The sequence below is a fragment of the Elephas maximus genome, chromosome 16, assembly GCF_024166365.1.
Source record: "Elephas maximus indicus isolate mEleMax1 chromosome 16, mEleMax1 primary haplotype, whole genome shotgun sequence".
Classification (NCBI taxonomy): domain Eukaryota; kingdom Metazoa; phylum Chordata; class Mammalia; order Proboscidea; family Elephantidae; genus Elephas; species Elephas maximus.
The window spans coordinates 72825595-72842653 of record NC_064834.1 but is presented as its reverse complement, the minus strand read 5'-3'; the positions used below and the strand labels follow the sequence as shown (position 1 = coordinate 72842653).

The window sequence follows — 17059 nt, the reverse complement described above, 5'->3', positions numbered from 1 at the left end:
AAGGGCAAATTAAAACAGCCTCTTTGTTCGCGGTCCCCTTTGACCAGACAGTGTTTCGTCTCGCTTGATCGCTTGATTCTTACAAACGTATCTATCTCCCAGTGTGTTCAGCTACTCCATGACAAGGTGTTAATCATTTAACACTGCAGTTGGCAAACTTCCTCTGTAAAGAGCCAGAGTAAATATTTTCAGCTTTGTGGGCCAACTACTCAACTCTGCCGTTGTAGGAGTAAAGCAGCTATAGACACTTCGTAAAGAATGGGCATGGCTGTGTTCTCATAAAACTTTACTTGCAAAATAAAACAGACAGAGGGCTGGATTTGGCTGATTTGCCCATGGGCCATAATTTGCCAACCCTGGATGCTAGCATACTGCCGCATACTCCCTAAGCCATCAAATGGAAGAAATTTGTGCTCCTCTCTCAGTGAAGGGGGACAGGAGAATTTGCTGATGGGGCTCTTACAAATTCAGTCCTAGCAACCCGGGAACTGATTTGTCAGAACCATAAATAATAGTCTTAACCCAATTCCCTAAAGAGAAACCGCCGAAGTGAAAAAAGGCATTACCATATTAAGAGAAAAAGATAGCCAAAGAATTTCCTTAACAATAATCTAAGTTCTTGACACCAGGCCAGGGAACACAAAAGGGCCCAGTTTTCATAGATTGGGTAGCTGAGCATTTTCACATTCCAAAACAAAAACCAAACCCATTGCCATTGAGTCGATTCGGACTCATAGCGACCCCATAGGACAGAGAAGAACTGCCCCATAGGGTTTCCAAGGCTGGCATCTTTACGGAAGCTGACTGCTGCAACTTTCTCCTGCTTCACATCCCAAAAGGAACTGCAATCAGGACAGCGGGAGGCCACATCCCATGAGCCTCTGGACAAAGGCTTACGCAGAGAAATAAATGCCAGCACCACTCTGCTGCCTGGATCTACATTACCTCATGAAATATTCATCCCCATCCCCTAAAAATGGTAAAAATCAATACAGTCATAGAATCCTTGCTCCATCAACAGGGCCTGTGGTATCTTTAGCAAATACAAGGGCAGCCCTCTGAGTCCTGGGAAAGAAAGAAGAGAGACCACAAAAAGACCCGTACTGAGGGAGTGGGAACAAAGAACCCAAAATAGAAAAACACAAAAACAAAATAAAGAAGTAACTATGGCACTGTGAGCCGCACTCCAGGTTCCCAGTTGCTTTAGGGGAATGAGTGACAGACTCCAGAGCCAGGAAGCGATTGTACAGCTTGGTGTTATCTGATTCACTTTGGACAAGTTCATGTGGCCCAGTCAGCACCTTCCCACAATCAGGTTGCCTGAGGAGAGCTGGCTGAGGGCTGCGCTCGGCATGAGTCACACACAGGCACACCACACCCCTCCCTTCACATGGTCCCTGGGGTGCTGTCTAGTCCCTCCTCCCTCAGATGACTCCGAGCAGATTCCCCAAGCCGGGCCACATTCCAAGGGCAGGCCTGCAGAAAGGCAGAGGCTGCTCAGCGGCTCCAGAGACTTCCACACCAAAGTCCAGGCCCACTGGCCACAAGTGACCTAATTCTGAACTTCTCAAAGATCAGTGGTGTCGGCCTTTCCTGCCCCATCAGCAAGCTCAGCAGTAAAAGGACCCTACGAGCACAAACCATCCCCGCCACCCAGGTTTCACTCTTCAGCCACTTCAAACAGCAGGCCTGTTATGGCATCTGGCCCAAAGGTGGCATGGGACCGCAGAGGCACCAAGGTGAAGGAAGAAAACCACCTCATAAGCCTCAACCCAGCTGTTTGAAAATATTTACCTGGCTGTTGGCGTCAAGGAAAACCACTGGTGAGCCTGCTTGGGACTTTGAGTTTCCCAAGACCTCAGAGCTGCTACAGCCATGTCTCCATCCAAACTCCAGGCAGTTTATGGAAGGAGACAGGCACTGGGTGAGGGGTCTGGGGTTAGGAGGAGCCTGAAACCAGTCAACCCTCAACCTCATCATTTGAAAATGGGGGAGTAGCTCAGGTGCCTTAAGGCGCCTTGAGGTGCCTCCTGCCTCCCATGAAGCAGTTAGCCTTGCTGCCTTCTGAGCAGAGCAACTCTGAAATCCAACACACTTTTATTGAGCACCTTCTTATTTTTTTTGTTGTTGTTAGTTGCCATTGACTCAGCTCCGACTCATGATGACCTTACATCGAGCATCCAAACAAAAAAATGTGTTGGCATGGAGTTGACCCCGACTCATGGTGAGCTCACGTGTGCAGAGCAAAACTGCTCCACAGGGTTTTCAGTGCCTGTGACCTTTCAGAAATAGATCACCAGGCCTTTCCTCTGAGACAATTCCAACCTCCAACCTTTCAGTAAGTAACAGAGCATTTAACTGTTTGCACGACACAGGAATTCATGTTGAGCACCTATTACCTGAAATATGGACAAGATGGATGTATCCGTCAAACTAACAGCAGAGGCAAGCTTAAATTGACAAATAAATAAGACCACTCCACATTATGTAAAAGAATGAGGAAAAACTGAACAGTGAAATGAGATTGTTGTTAGATACCGTCAAGTCAGTTCTGACTCACAGCGACACTGCGTACAACAGCAGGAAACTGCTCAGTCCTCCTCCATCCTCACAATCATTGCTATGTTTGAGCCCACTGTTGCAGCCACTGTGTCACTCCATCTCATTGAGGGTCGTTCTCTTTTTCACTGACCTTCTGCTTTACCAAGCATGATATCCTACTCCAGGGACTGATCCCTCCTGATAACATGTCCAAAGTACATGAGTCTCGCCATCCTCGATTCTAAGGAGCGTTTTGGCTGTACTGCTTCCAAGACAGGTTCGTTCCTTCTTCCAGCAGTCCTCAGTATATTCAATATTTTTTGCCGACAACGTAATTCAAACGTAATTCAATTTTTCTTTGGTCTTCCTTATTCATTGTCCAGCTTTTGAATGCCTATGAGATGAATGAAAATACCATGGCTTGGGTGTGCACCTTAGTCCTCAGGGTGACATCTCTGCTTTTGAACACTTTAAAGAGGTCTTTTGCAACAGATTTGCCCGTTGCAATACTATGTCACTCGATTTCTTGACTGCTGCTTCCGTGGGCATTGATTGTGGATACAAGTAAAATGAAATCCTTTACAACTTCAATATTTTTTCCATTTATCATGATGTTGCTTATTGGTCCAGTTGTGAGGATTTTTATTTTCTTTATGTTGAGGTGTAATCCATACTGAAGGCTGTAGACTTTGATCTTCATCAGTAAGTGCTTCAAGTCCTCTTCACTTTCAGCAAGCAAGGCTGTGTCATCTGCATCACACAGATTGTTAATGAGTCTTGCTTTCTTCATGTATGATGTCCCTGATGTCATCTTACAACTCATCTGGTCTTCAGTCATTAGATAGACTGGGGTTATGAGTCCCCAGAGTATTGGAGGTGGGGGTGGCGGTTGGGAGTACTTAGAACAGTGGGTCAGGGAAGGGCTGGCTGAGGGGGGCTTTATCAGGGGCCTGAGCATGGAGTCAGCCATCTAAAAAGCTGGAGGGAAGACATTCCGGGGGAGGGAATGGCCAAGGCCCCATGGAAGAGCGCTGGCATGTTTGAGGCAACGGAGGAAGGGTGTTTAAGCTGAATGAGTGAAGGTGGAGGGAGAGAAAGAGGTCGGGAGGAGGGAGGGGGCACTCCATCCAGCCAGCCTTCAAAGCCCTGGTCAGGAGTTACGATTTCTTTTGAAGAACAGCACAGAGTCTGTAAGGGTTTACACACGATGGGCCGTGATCTGAAAGAGGCCACCATCCGGGGCATATGCTTTTCTCCTTATGTTTGGAATCAGCACAGCTGAGAAAATATTTGTAATGAAAGTCACTGTGCCTTCGTCCCTCCTTCAGTCATCTCCAGTATTTCTACCCCCTACTCTGGGCTCCTTTGGGTGGACTCCGGCCTCCAGAAACCCAACTGCTCTCCTTTACATTTCTCCCCCTGAACTGCTCAGGACAAAAACTGCAGGGACGCAACGCTGCTGTTGGATGAAAGTGAAAATGTTCTGCAAACATGGCGAGCGGCTCATGTCCAGCACATTTGGGAACAGTTTGCCTCAAGCTGATGGAGTTTGCCCTCAAAGCTGCTTTCTATTAAAAAGTTTACACGTACCCCGTTCCTACTCCCTGCAGCTGGCGGGCCTCTCCATGCTGATGCTGGCCCGTCACAGGTCCCAGGAAAGAGGGGCTCGAATCCTGGGCCTGATCACAGAACGGGCCTTGAGGCCAGGGTCAGAGGGGATGGGCCTGCTGAGAGGCAGACTAGGCCAGAGGGCTCGCTCAGGGAGCCATCTCCCCAAATTCTCCCATGTCCAAGGCCAGCAGGGAAAGGGCACACGGGTCTACAGGCAGTGGGGCGGGTTCTTTGGTCACAAGCCCAGAAACATCTCTGGCAACTATGAGATAAGTTGGGGCGGGGGGACTTACTGGAGATGAGGGGTAAGCTCCAAGAATACAAGGAGAAGCCCCAGAATGGGGCTCAGACAGGGCAGTAGGGCAGAGGCTTGGCAGCTGGGCCCAACGAGGCCAACCAGCATCACCCACGTTAGCCGCGGTGGTAGTAACATCCTGTTTCAAATCCCAGGGGAGCATCTGCTTGGTCTCATTGGACCACGTGACCAGCCTTGGCCACCGAGGGCTGGACTCTGTGGCGAAGAGTCCCATCAAGATTTCAATGGGCGAGAAGCAGATCCCTGGAGCCAATGTTGGCTGCTGTTCCCACAAGGGGGGTGGATATCCAACGGGCAATAACACCAGATGTCCTCAAGAATTCCCATTTAATTAAAAGTGTCAAGGATACCATGCTCAGGAAGCAAAATGGGTATGAGTAATGGTGAAACCTCTAAATGAAACCATGAGGCTGGGGAGGAACCTGGCCCAATGATGAGCCCCCAAGTTCGTCATGGACTCATCTACGTGGTGGGGTCACACCAGCTTCAGAGGGTGAGTCGTGAACAGCCCTGGGCAGGCTGGGTGTGACCTCACAGCAAAGGCACCAATGGGAATAAGTTCTCCCCCTCATGCCCAATTTTTTTGGTGCTCTTCTGCCTTTTTTGAGTTTTCCTGATCTGTTTCTTTTCTCTCTCGCTCTCTTTTTTTTTTTTTTCTTGTTCCTAATATGACATAACGCAGCGCAAGCTCATACCCTCTTCACTCCCTACAAACATTCATTATATCACGGGCTAGGGCGGATGTGTGCACCTATTCACCTAAGTGGGAGGTTCCCTCCCAATAGGATAAGTCTCATTACAAGCCAACCTCTCCCCTCTGCCCAACAAATAATCTACCATCAAAGCAAAGGAACAAAAGGGAAAGAGCTGGAAGAGACACCTTCACTCTCTCCCCTTCCAACTATTATCAGCAAAAAAAAAAGGAGTTTAGTCAGTGGAAACCCGTCCTTTGTGTGGGTGCCTGCAATTTAATATCCTTTCATTTCCAACTCCATTTTGAAAAGCTGCATTATTTCAACCTGAAATTTGCAGGCTGGAGACACGTCAGATGGCTTGCTGCTACTGGGGCAGCCAGGCTCCATGGGCAGCGAGGGGCAGGGTAGAACCTTCTGCAAAGCTTGTCTCGGCATCCCTCCACATCCTGCCTAGACACGCCAATGATGGCACCAGGGTAGGCTCCACCTTGGCTCAAAATTGGAAAAGAGTAAGCCCCTGGCCAGAGGCAGCTGCGTGGATTGTGCCCGTGTGTTCCAAATGCAACATGACTGGGGCGGTGCGGGGGGTGGGGAGTGGCGCGTGTGCCCAGGCCAGCGTCCTGCCCCTGTGGAGTCCACAGCCCCTGACTGCTGGCCGCCCTCCCAGGGCTGAGTGGAGCCGAATGGCCCCGTGTGTGGCCACAGGATGTGCTATTCCGGCCAGCCTCCTTCCGGGAGGCTACCACATCCTGGACAGCTTTTCTAGCAGCATGTTCCCAGATGGGGATAAGCCGCCTTCCTGCATGCTATTTAAAGTCAAGCTGTCCCATCACACCAGCTTCACTCCTACAGGGTAATGGCATGGTCTTAGGCACTAGAAACAGTGCCTGTCTTAGGAGGCTGGGTCGTGAGGGGTAGCTCCTGGTCACGGCCCAGGGACTTGCATTCAGTCACCTGTGTCTGCCACCCACATCACTGAGGTGCTGTAAAATACCAACTCCTATCAAAGACCTAAACATAAATACTAAAACGATAAAGATCATGGAAGAAAAAATAGGATCAACCCTAGGAGCCCTAATACAGGGCATAAACAGAATACAAAACATTACCAAAAATGATGAAGAGAAACCAGATAACTGGGAGCTCCTAAAAATCAAACACCTATGCTCATCTAAAGACTTCACCAAAAGAGTAAAAAAGACCACCTACAGACTGGGAAAAAATATTCAGCTATGACATCTCAGACGAGCGCCTGATCTCTAAAATCTACATGATTCTGTCAAAACTCAACCACAAAAAGACAAACAACCCAATGAAGAAGTGGGCAAAGGATATGAACACACATTTCACTAAAGAAGATATTCAGGCAGCCAACAGATACATGAGAAAATGCTCCCGATCATTAGCCATTAGAGAAATGCAAATTAAAACTGCGATGAGATTCCATCTCACACCAACTAGACTGGCATTAATCCAAAAAACACAAAATAATAAATGTTGGAGAGGCTGCGGAGAGATTGGAACTCTCATACACTGCTGGTGGGATTGTAAAATGGTACAACCACTTTGGAAATCCATCTGGCGTTATCTTAAACAGTTAGAAATAGAACTACCATACAACCCAGAAATCACACTCCTCGGAATATACCCTAGAGATACAAGAGCCTTCACACAAACAGATATATGCACACCCATGTTTATTGCAGCTCTGTTTACAATAGCAAAAAGCTGGAAGCAACCAAGATGTCCGTCAACGGATGAATAGGTAAATAAATTGTGGTATATTCACACAATGGAATACTACGCATTGATAAAGAACAGTGACGAATCTCTGAAACATTTCATAACGTGGAGGAATCTGGAAGGCATTATGCTGAGCGAAATGAGTCAGTTGCAAAAGGACAAATATTGTATAAGACCACTATTATAAGATCTTGAGAAATAGAAAAAACGGAGAAGAACACATACTTTTGTGGTTACAAAGGGGGGAGGGAGGGAGGGAGAGAGAGGGCTTTTTATTGATCAAGCTGTAGATAAGAACTGCTTTGGGTGAAGGGAAAGACAACACTCAATACAAGGAAGGTCAGCCTAATTGGACTGGACTAAAAGCAAAGAGGTTTCCGGGATAAAATGAAAGCTTCAAAGGTCAGCGGAGCAGGGGCTGGGGTCTGGGGAACTTGGTTTGAGGGGACTTCTAAGTCAATGGGCAAAATAATTCTATTATGAAAACATTCTGCATCCCACTTTGAAATGTGGCGTCTGGGGTCCTAAATGCCAACAAGCGGCCATCTAAGATACATCAATTGGTCTCAACCCACCTGGAGCAAAGGCAAAGGAAGAACACCAAGGTCACACGACAACTAAGAACCCAAGAGACAGAAAGGGCCACATGAACCAGAGACCTACATTATCCTGAGACCAGAAGAACTAGTTGGTGCCCGGCCACAACTGATGTCTGCCCTGACAGGGAGCACAACAGACAACTCCTGAGGGAGCAGGAGACCAATGGGTTACAGTCCCCAAATTCTCTTGAAAAGACCATACCTAATGGTATGACTGCGACTAGAGGAATCCCAGAGACAATGCTCCCCAGAACTTCTGATGGCACAGGACAGGAACCATCCCCGAAGACAAATCATCAGGCATGAAAAGGACTGGTCAGCGGTGGGGGAGAGAGATGCTGATGAAGAGTGAGCTAATTAAATCAGGTGGACACTGGAGAGTGTGTTGGCAACTCTTGACTGGAGGGGGGATGGGAAGATAGAGAGAGAGGGAAGATGGCAAAATTGGCACGAAACGAGAGACTGAAAGGGCTGACTCAATAGGGGGAGAGCAAGTGGGAGAAGGGAGTGGGATGTCTGTAAACCTACATATGACAGACTGATTGGCATGGTAAATGTTCACTTGAAGCTTAATAAAAATTAATTTTAAAAAAAAAAAAACAACTCCTGACCCTGTGCCAAAGCCCATATTAACTTTCCCTGGCGGCTAGACATTGTGCTAACGCAGTCCGATGGTACTCAATCTTGATTTGATCCAACTAAGACACAAAGACACCACCTGTCAGCTCATCATAATTGGTGGCTTATGCGTTGCTGTGATACTGGAAGCTATGGCACCGGTATTTCAAATACCAGCAGGGTCACCCATGGTGGACAGGTTTCAGCAGAGCTTCCAGACTAAGACAGAAAGGCCTGGCAATCTAGTTCTGAAAGTTAGCCAATGAAAACATCATGGAGCACAACTAAATACTATTATCTGATACAGTGCTTTTAAAAGATAAGCCCAAACATACCAATGATCATGAAGATGGCACAGGACAGGCCAATGTTTCATTGTTATACACAGGGTCACCATGACTCCGAGCTAGCTGGACAGCAGCTAACAACAACGACAAGACAAAAAGGACCAAGCAAGTGGGCGAGCCTGTCTCAACCTACTCTCACGGGCCACAGAAACATGAGATGAAAACATCCATGAGACCAGCAATTCCACTCCTAAGTACGGACCTGAGAGTACAAGGCTGCCCAGAGGCTTTATTGTCAATAGCCAAGAGCTGGAAACAACCCTAAAATCCATTAACAGATAGATTAAAAAAAAGAAAAGAAAAGAAAAACCATGGCACATCCATCCAGTGGAACGCTACTCAGCAGTAAAAAGGAAGAGATTGCTGATGTACTGGAAAACAGGGATCAATCTGACATTTTGCTGAGCAAAAGAAGCCGGACACAAAACGGTGCATACTCTAAGGTACCATTTATATGAACTTCTAGAACAGGCAAAACTAGCTTATGGTGACAGGTCAGGGCAGTGGTTACCTCTGGAGAGAACATTCTGGGCTCTGTAAGTGTTCTACAACTTGAAACAGTAGGTGTATGTGTATTTCAAAACCCATGCAGATAGACACTTAAGATCACTGCGTTTTACTGTGTGTAAGATACACCTCACAAAAAAGTGGGAGAATAAAGGAAAGAAGGCAGGTTCGAAGAGAGAGAAGATAAACAAATCAAATGGGAAGGGAAAAGGGCGGGCTTTTTCTGCTGGAACCACCCCCACCTTGTCCCCAGGCCCCTCCCGAGGTATACTGCCACAGGTATTTAATACCTGTCAGAACTGAGGTCTCAAACATTCTAGAGGCATCTCTCAATCATGGGATAGTTTTACTATGTGTCCTCATACCAACCCATAACAAAAATGTTCCTTCTCAAGTGCCCAGAATAGTCTTAGCTGGAGGCTGCCATTCCCTTCCAGGGGCAGAGAGGCAGTCACGAGGACGAGCTGCCATTTCACAGATACAGCCTCATCTAGTCAGGACACCGCTTTCAGAGACCACCAGCATGCCCACTTGTTGTTGTTGTTAGGTGCCATCAAGTCGGTTCCGACTCATAGCAACTCTATGCACGACAGAATGAAACACTGCCCAGTCCTGCGCCATCCCTGCAATCATTGTTATGCTTGAGCCCATTGCTGCAGCCGCTGTGTCAATCCACCTCCAAGCTCAGAGGTTGAACAATTTATCATTTGTTCCTTTAACCACAGCACTCTGCTCAACAGCTTGGTACATACCACAAAAAGAAAACTCAATGAAGAGTCCAGAATAAATAAAATAAATACCACCCCACTAAAGACTAGATTTGATTCCCAGGTTGGCACAAACGCTCACTTGCTCGACTACTAGCTGAAAGGTTGGTGGGTTTGAACCCAACCGGAGGTGTCTTGGAAGAAAGGCCTGGTGATCCGTTTTTGAAAGGGCACAGCCTTGAAAACCCTAGAGAGCAGTTCTGCTCTGCATACATGGAAGCCTGCGTGAGCCAGAATCAACTCGACGGCAACTAACATCAAAGATTAGTTTTAGGTCCCTAGGCAGCGCAAAAGGTTTGTGTTCAACCATAAACCTAAAGGTTGGTGGTTCGAACCTACCCAGTAATGCTGAAGAAATGCCTGGATATCAGCGTCTGGAAATATTCCAGTCAAGAATACCCTGGGGAGCAGCTCTACTCTATAACACATGGGCTTGCCATGAGTCGGAATCAACTTAAGAACAACAGGCTTTTTTTTTTTTTATTGTTGTTTTAAAAACTAGCTACAATAACCCAACAGAAAGAAAAAGGTTATCCATGCCTTTACTAGTCTTAGATGTTGGACGAGCCCTGGTTCATCACGTTCTGCTGTGGGGCCTCTGGCAGGTTACTTAAGCTCTCTGAGCCAGTTTCTTCCCCTATGTTGTCGTGGCCATCGAGTCAATTTCGACTGATAGTGACCCTACAAGACAGAGTAGAAGTGCCCTATCCTAGGGTTTCTGAACGGGGGTAGTACAGCTATCTTGCACATCAGGCTAGCATTAGAGAGAAGGGCAGAGCCTGGCCCAGAGTGGAGCTTATCAAGTAGAAATTATTATGATTATGTTCTGACTAATAAGGCAGAGCCCTGGTGGCGCAGTGGTTGAGAGCTCAGCTGCTAACCAAAAGGTCAGCAGTTCAAATCCACCAGCCACTCCTTGGAAACCCTATGGTGCAATTCTACTCTGTCCTATAGGGTCGCTATGAGTTGGAATTGACCCGACGGCAACGGGTTTGGGTTTTTTTTTGGTGACTAATAAACACATTTTGGAAGACCGAGGGTGGTTGCTAGAAATTCCACAGTGGCCTAACAGAAATAACATACAACTGCGACCTCGCTCAAGGCCAGTTACCCACAGGAGGACCAAAGCCCGTCTAAGCGTGTGTGCGTCACCGGGCAGCCACCTAGAGGGTGTGTGGGCTGGTGAGCGGGGGGTGGGCGGGTAGCGTGTTGGCTGGTGGCTTTCTGAAAGGCTGGCTGTGAAGGGCCCAGGCTGGGGCAGCAACCTTGGAGCAGTGAAGAAAAAAAAAAAAAAAGATCCAATATCCAGAACCCTACGACCCAAATACACAGAGATGTTTCTAGAAGGATGTGTTTCCAGCAAACCAGTACTGAACATCACAGAGGCAAACAGCCTGTGCGACGCCACACTTTGTCTGACTCACAGCCAATATCCAGGTAAAGTTTACAGAGGCAGAGAGCTAGAAAAGAAGACACACACACACACACACACACACACACACACACTGTCCTCAGTCTCTGATCTTTTTCTTGGCAGCCACAGGATTCTAAGCTACCCTGAGTCTTCATTTCATACGAGGGCTGGAAAATTACAAAGACGTAAAGAAACCAGAAAGTGCAATCTCTTTGCACAAACCACACAGCAACTAAAGTAAATCTCCTTCCATGAAGCGCTAAAATGGGGAATTTCTGATAATCCAGTAAGAGCTGGATTTAATTTCAGATACAACGTCTTTGCTAAGCAAATCAACAGAGGTAAATTGATCATAAAGAGAATATTTAAATAGAAAGCAAACCATTTTCAAATACATTTCCCAAACTGAGTTCACTTTTGCCCACCCCCGCAACACACACATACACAAAAGTCCTATACTCAGGTAATTTGGGTAAATATTGCATATTACACACCTCCTTTGTGGAGGAATCATGGCAAATTACCATATTAAAGACTCTGAGAAGTCCTGCAAGAAAGAAATTTGTTAGCTTTGTTTCAACACAAGCCTTCCAAAACTTTTAAAGTACAGGCCATTGTTTTAAAACATATCCAGTAATCCTGTGAAACATGTAATTTGTGAAATCTTTGTTTCAAAACAGCTGTTTCTGTGTTAATGATGGCTCTGCTTGTTATAAATCATTTCAGTCTAAAACCTGGTCAATTCTACACGCGTTGTGAATGTACAACATATCTCTGAAGGATGCACAAGACATCTGTAACAACAATTTTTTCTGGGATCAGAAATGGGAGGGAAAGTCAATTTTCACTACTTACCTACAAATTTCTTTCCAAGCCTATAGGGTCACTATGAGTTGAAATCAATTCCATGGCAACGGGGATTTTACCTTCTTTTATAAGAAATTTAAAATGCTATTTTAAAAACTCTATGACCGCATGGGCAGAGCCCTGGTGGCGCAGTGGTTAAGAGCTCAGCTGCCAACCAAAAGGCCAACAGTGCAAATCCAGCAGGTGCTCTTTGGAAACGCTATGGGGCAGTTCTACTTTGTCGTATAGGGTTGTTATGAGTCAGAATCAACTCGATGGCAGTGGGTTTGGTTTATGATCTTATAACCAGAAAAAATCAAACGAGTTGCCATCAGTTGACCCCGGCTCATGGCAACCCCGTGAGTGTCAGAGTAGAACTGTGCCTCCACAAGGTTTTCAGTGGCTGATGTCTTGGCAGTAGCTTGCCAGGCCTCTCTTTGGAGGCACCTCTGTGTGGAGTTGAACCTCCAGCTTTTCGTTAGCAGTGGAATGCATTAACCATTTTCACCACCCGGGAACTGGTTTTGATCTTACAGCCTGTTAGTAAAGAAGCTTCCATGAGGCCCTTCCCCAGCCCCACCCTCAGGTCTCAGGAAGTACCTCCTCCATGTTCTCCTTTATCCGGGCTGGACTGGTTCACACCAGTTTCAGTGCCTTCTCTGAGACTATCCTAAATCAGAGCACACAGGTCCCTTTTGACAGCTCCAGATTTTGCCAGGTTTTAGCCAGGGTATCTGAGAACTCAGTGCTGCAGGCAGGGCAACCACTTCTGTCGGCACAGTGAGAAGGCTGCTTACCTGGTAGTCTATTTTAATCAGTGCAATGTCCGCCTTCTCATCCACATCCTTAATTTTGGCTTCGTAGGTGGCGCCGTTCTTGAGCTCCACTTTGACCCGGTGCTTGTTGGTCACCACGTGGGCATTGGTCACTATCAGCCCATCTTCCGACACGATGAACCCAGACCCACTAGCCACAGGCACCTCCCTCTTAGAAAAAGGAAGCCTAAAATCCAAAGGAACACACAGGTAAGCCTGAAACACCTCTGCAACACACTGGCTCGTTGGCTCTGCAGCAGCAGCACACACCTTGCAATTACTACACTATACACATAAAATTTACATATTGGGTGTACTTAACATTTAAAAACTAAGCTTTACATCAATTTTCCACACTCATCAAAAATTTCCACTTGTTGTGTGCTGTCGTTTTGCTAAGGGCTGCATATACTTAGCAAAAACTTCAGAGGTTATTAAAATAAAAAAGGAAAGCCGTCTTTACTTGCGAAACAATTCAATGTGAACCACGGCCGGTGCTATCTTCTCTACCACGTCGGCAATGAAGTTGTATTTGTGGCGTAAGCTGTTGGGATCTTCCTGCCCTGGGAACAAAAGCAAAGAGAAGACACTTAAGACCTCTGCACTTTGTGCTGTGGTTGCGTGGAGAGAGAGATGGGTTAGAGGGAGCTGAAAAGACCTGCCTTGAAGCCTTTGGAATCCTAACGGAGGTGTGGGCCCTATCCCCCAGATCTGAGCTGAGTTGCAAAGGTCCTCCCAAGCTCTCAAGAAATAGCCCCTTTAGCTCAGGCAGCAAAATCTATTAAAGGTATCATCTTTATTCAGCTTCTTTCCTCACAATCGTTTCCCCACAAAAATGCTGGGCAAAAGCACCAGCAAGTACCACCTCCTCGACCTCCTACCAGCTGTTCCCCAAAGCACGCCGCCCAAGGGTCACTTGTCAGCACGCCGACAGCGTCCCTTCCCCAACTCCCCGGCAACCTTCCTCAGCAAACGCCTGAACCCAAGGGAGGGCTGACGCTGCTTTGACCAGATGCCTATTGGATGTAAAAGATTTAAAAGGCCATTAGGAAAACGCATTAAGGCAAAGTCATCTTTGTCCTGTCCTCCCCACTGATGCCACCAGGCAAGCCGAGGCCGCCATCTGTACCCAGAACTGTTTCTACCACCCCTGACCATTCATGCCAACCTTGATTGTCATATCCCAAGCCAAACAACACCAGAGGTGTCTTGCTACTCGTGAAAAAAATAGAAAGATTAAATGACCATAACTGACCAGAATTTTGTGTAGAGAGATACACACTGTTGAATAGGAAAATTAATAACAGACATCTTACTTTGACTTAAAGGTTTTACTTATACAGCAAACCGGTTGCTGTCGAATCGATTCTGACTCATAGCGACCCTATAGGACAGAGCAGAACTGCCCCCATAGTTTCCAAGGCTGTAAATCCTTATGGAAGGAGACTGCCATTATCTTTCTCCTGAGAAACAGCTGGTGGGTTTGAACCATGGACCTTTCAGTTAGCAGCCAAGCTCTTTAGCCACTGGGCCAGCAGGGCTCCTCTTTGAAACCAAATATTAACCATAAAAAGCCTGACTCAAACTGCAAAAACCTGCCAAAAACTCCTCTGTAAAAAAAAAAAAAGAATGATGTAAACTTGTCTTATCCTGCTAGGAAAGGATAGTTGTCAAACCAGGACCTCCTAATTTACACCTCAGCAAGTCTCCTGACTGCATGCAGGTGGCTGGAGGGCCGAATCATTAGCACCCAGGCCAGAAGTGACCAGGTATCAGTTGATCTCAGTAAAAAGGGGAACTAAAAACCAAACCCATTGCCTTCGAGTTGATTCCGACTCATAAGAGACCCTATAGGCACAGTAGAACTGTCCCGCAGGGTTTCCAAGGAGCGGCTGGTGGATTCAAGCTGCCAACCTTTGGGTTAACAGCCGAGCTCTTAACCAGTGCGCCATCAGGGCTTCAAAGGGGGAAAGGCAGGGTTCAGTCAATCAGGTTAAGATTAGTGGAAGACTGATCTATATTTCTCCCTCCTCTTTATAAGCCTCACTGTATGTACCTAGCCACTTGATTTCCCTGTAATCAAATGGCCTTGCTGTATGCATACACTTTGGACATGTTGTCAGGAGGGATCAGTCCCTGGAGAAGGACATCATGCTTGGTAAAGTAGAAGGTCAGCAAAAAAGAGGAAGACCCTCAACGAGATGGACTAACACAGTGGCTGCAACAATGGGCTCAAGGATAGCCACGATTGTGAGGATGGTGCAGGACTGGGCAGTGTTTCCTTCTGTCGCACACGGGGTCGCTATGAGTTGGAACCGACTCGATGACACCTAACAACAACAAGATGTATATAGAATAACTGCTCAGAATAAACCTTACGTTCAAACTTCGGTGAGTTCTGATTATTTTTAACAACACACTCGCTATAATCCAAGGACCCCGTGTAGTGGGCGTATTCAAAGCTACTTCAGACAAAGCTGTCCCACATCCTGGTATGGCACTCTCACCCACCGATCCCATGCACACACCCAAGGCATTCGAGTCAGAAATCAGCTACTAGAGACGCAGGGTCCTGGGGCATCCTTCTGACATTCTGTCACTAGTCTCCTTCTGTTGAAACAGGCTGCGGATATGGCAGCCTGGCCTGCAGCTGAGACCCACAGGCCCTTTCCTCTCCCTCTGCTCAGCTCCGCTGTGGCCCCAGCCTGTCTCAGAGCGACCCAGAGCATGGGCCACAGCCGAGCACTGCTCCAGGAGCTGCTTCCCGCCACGCAGGGATGAGATCTGAGCGCAGAAACTTGACAGAGGAATCTTGTGCCTGTTGCATCTAAAAATTAAAAAGTGGGATTTGTATCTTGCGTCATTTTTATTTCATTTTGGTAGTAACTCATTTTTATCACAGTTTATAAAAGTATGGATTCAAGATGGACAGGAAATAAAAGGTAAGAAAACCTATTCCTTCCCCATAGATGGTCTATCCCAACCTCGCCTTTCGCTCCCCTTACAGCCTACTCAGCCGGAATCCGCAACAAAAGCCTGCAATTTAAAAGGAAACCACTGACCTGGAAAATTGTTCTTCGTTTTCCATAAGGCCTAGGCACTGACCTCCAGCGGCTCCCAAACACACCCACGCACGCACACACACGAGTATACACACATGCACACATACACGCATGCACACACAGACACACGCACGCACGCACGCCTCCCTCCCTTTAGGGTAGGGGCAGTCCCATCTCCCAGACCCTCAGGCTGTGACCGAAAGCTGTCTGGAGCCTCTGCCTGCAGGGTCTGGGCTCTCTGGGGGCTAATCTAGACTCCCACACAGCAGCAAGGGTTCAGAGCAGCGGTGGAATTACAGTGAAGGGTCACAAAACTGAGCTTCAGGGCCTTCCACCTGGCCAGGGAGGGGCCCCAGCAAGGCTTTCAAAGGTCACAAGCTTTTGGATAATTTGCTGATGTGAGATAATTAAACTGCAATTGATCAAGGCCACTGTCTCTCTCCCTGTCACACCGAGTGGCTGCAGGCATTTTGGGATGTGGCTAATGGGATGGTAAACTAGGGAATCACTTCTTTTGGATCTAATGGGACGTATTTATGTGCTTTGAGATCACTTTCATGTCTGGTTAGGTTAATTTATCTACAGGGGTGTCCCAGGGCATCCAGGGACACTCCTACTGTCCACTGTGCCATGCCCACCGGTACAGGGCCATCTATACCAAACCAGACCCATTGCCATCGAGTCGATCCAACTCACAGCAACCGTATAGGACAGAGTAGAACCGCCCCACAGGGTTTCCAAGGCTGTGATCTTTACAGGAGCAGGCTGCCACATCTTTCTCCTGCAGAGCCACTGGTGGGTTCGAATGGCTGGCCCTTCAGTTAGCAGCCAACCACTTAACCACTGTGCAACCAGGGTTCTTACACAGCAGGGACAGGTTACTCAATAAGCAAGGTAAGCAAGAGCTTACTTGTGCTTACTTACTAATCTGTAGTGCACAATTTCACCTGTTTTTCACATCAAAAATGTAGTAAAACCCATGTGAAACTGTGCACTACAGATTGTTGTTGTTGTTGTTAGGTGCCATCAAGTTGGTTCTGACTCATAGCAACCCTATGTACAACAGAAGGAAACACTGCCCAGTCCTGCACCATCCTCACCATCGTTGTTATGCTTAAACCCACTGTTGCAGCCACTGTGTCAATCCATCTCACAGGGGGTCTTTCTCTTCTTCCCTG

General features: G+C 47.1%; 1 protein-coding gene across 1 annotated transcript in view; it reads right to left on the bottom strand.

Moving 5' to 3' along the window:
• HTRA1 (HtrA serine peptidase 1) overlaps nucleotides 1-17059 on the bottom strand; it is a 57722-nt gene that overhangs the window by 18848 nt on the left and 21815 nt on the right. Inside the window, exons 2-3 of the mRNA XM_049855758.1 lie at nucleotides 13283-13382; nucleotides 12802-13006 (exon numbers count right to left, since the gene is read on the bottom strand). Of these exons, the coding sequence (XP_049711715.1) occupies nucleotides 12802-13006; nucleotides 13283-13382 (305 nt within the window). The remainder of the gene's footprint in view (nucleotides 1-12801; nucleotides 13007-13282; nucleotides 13383-17059) is intronic.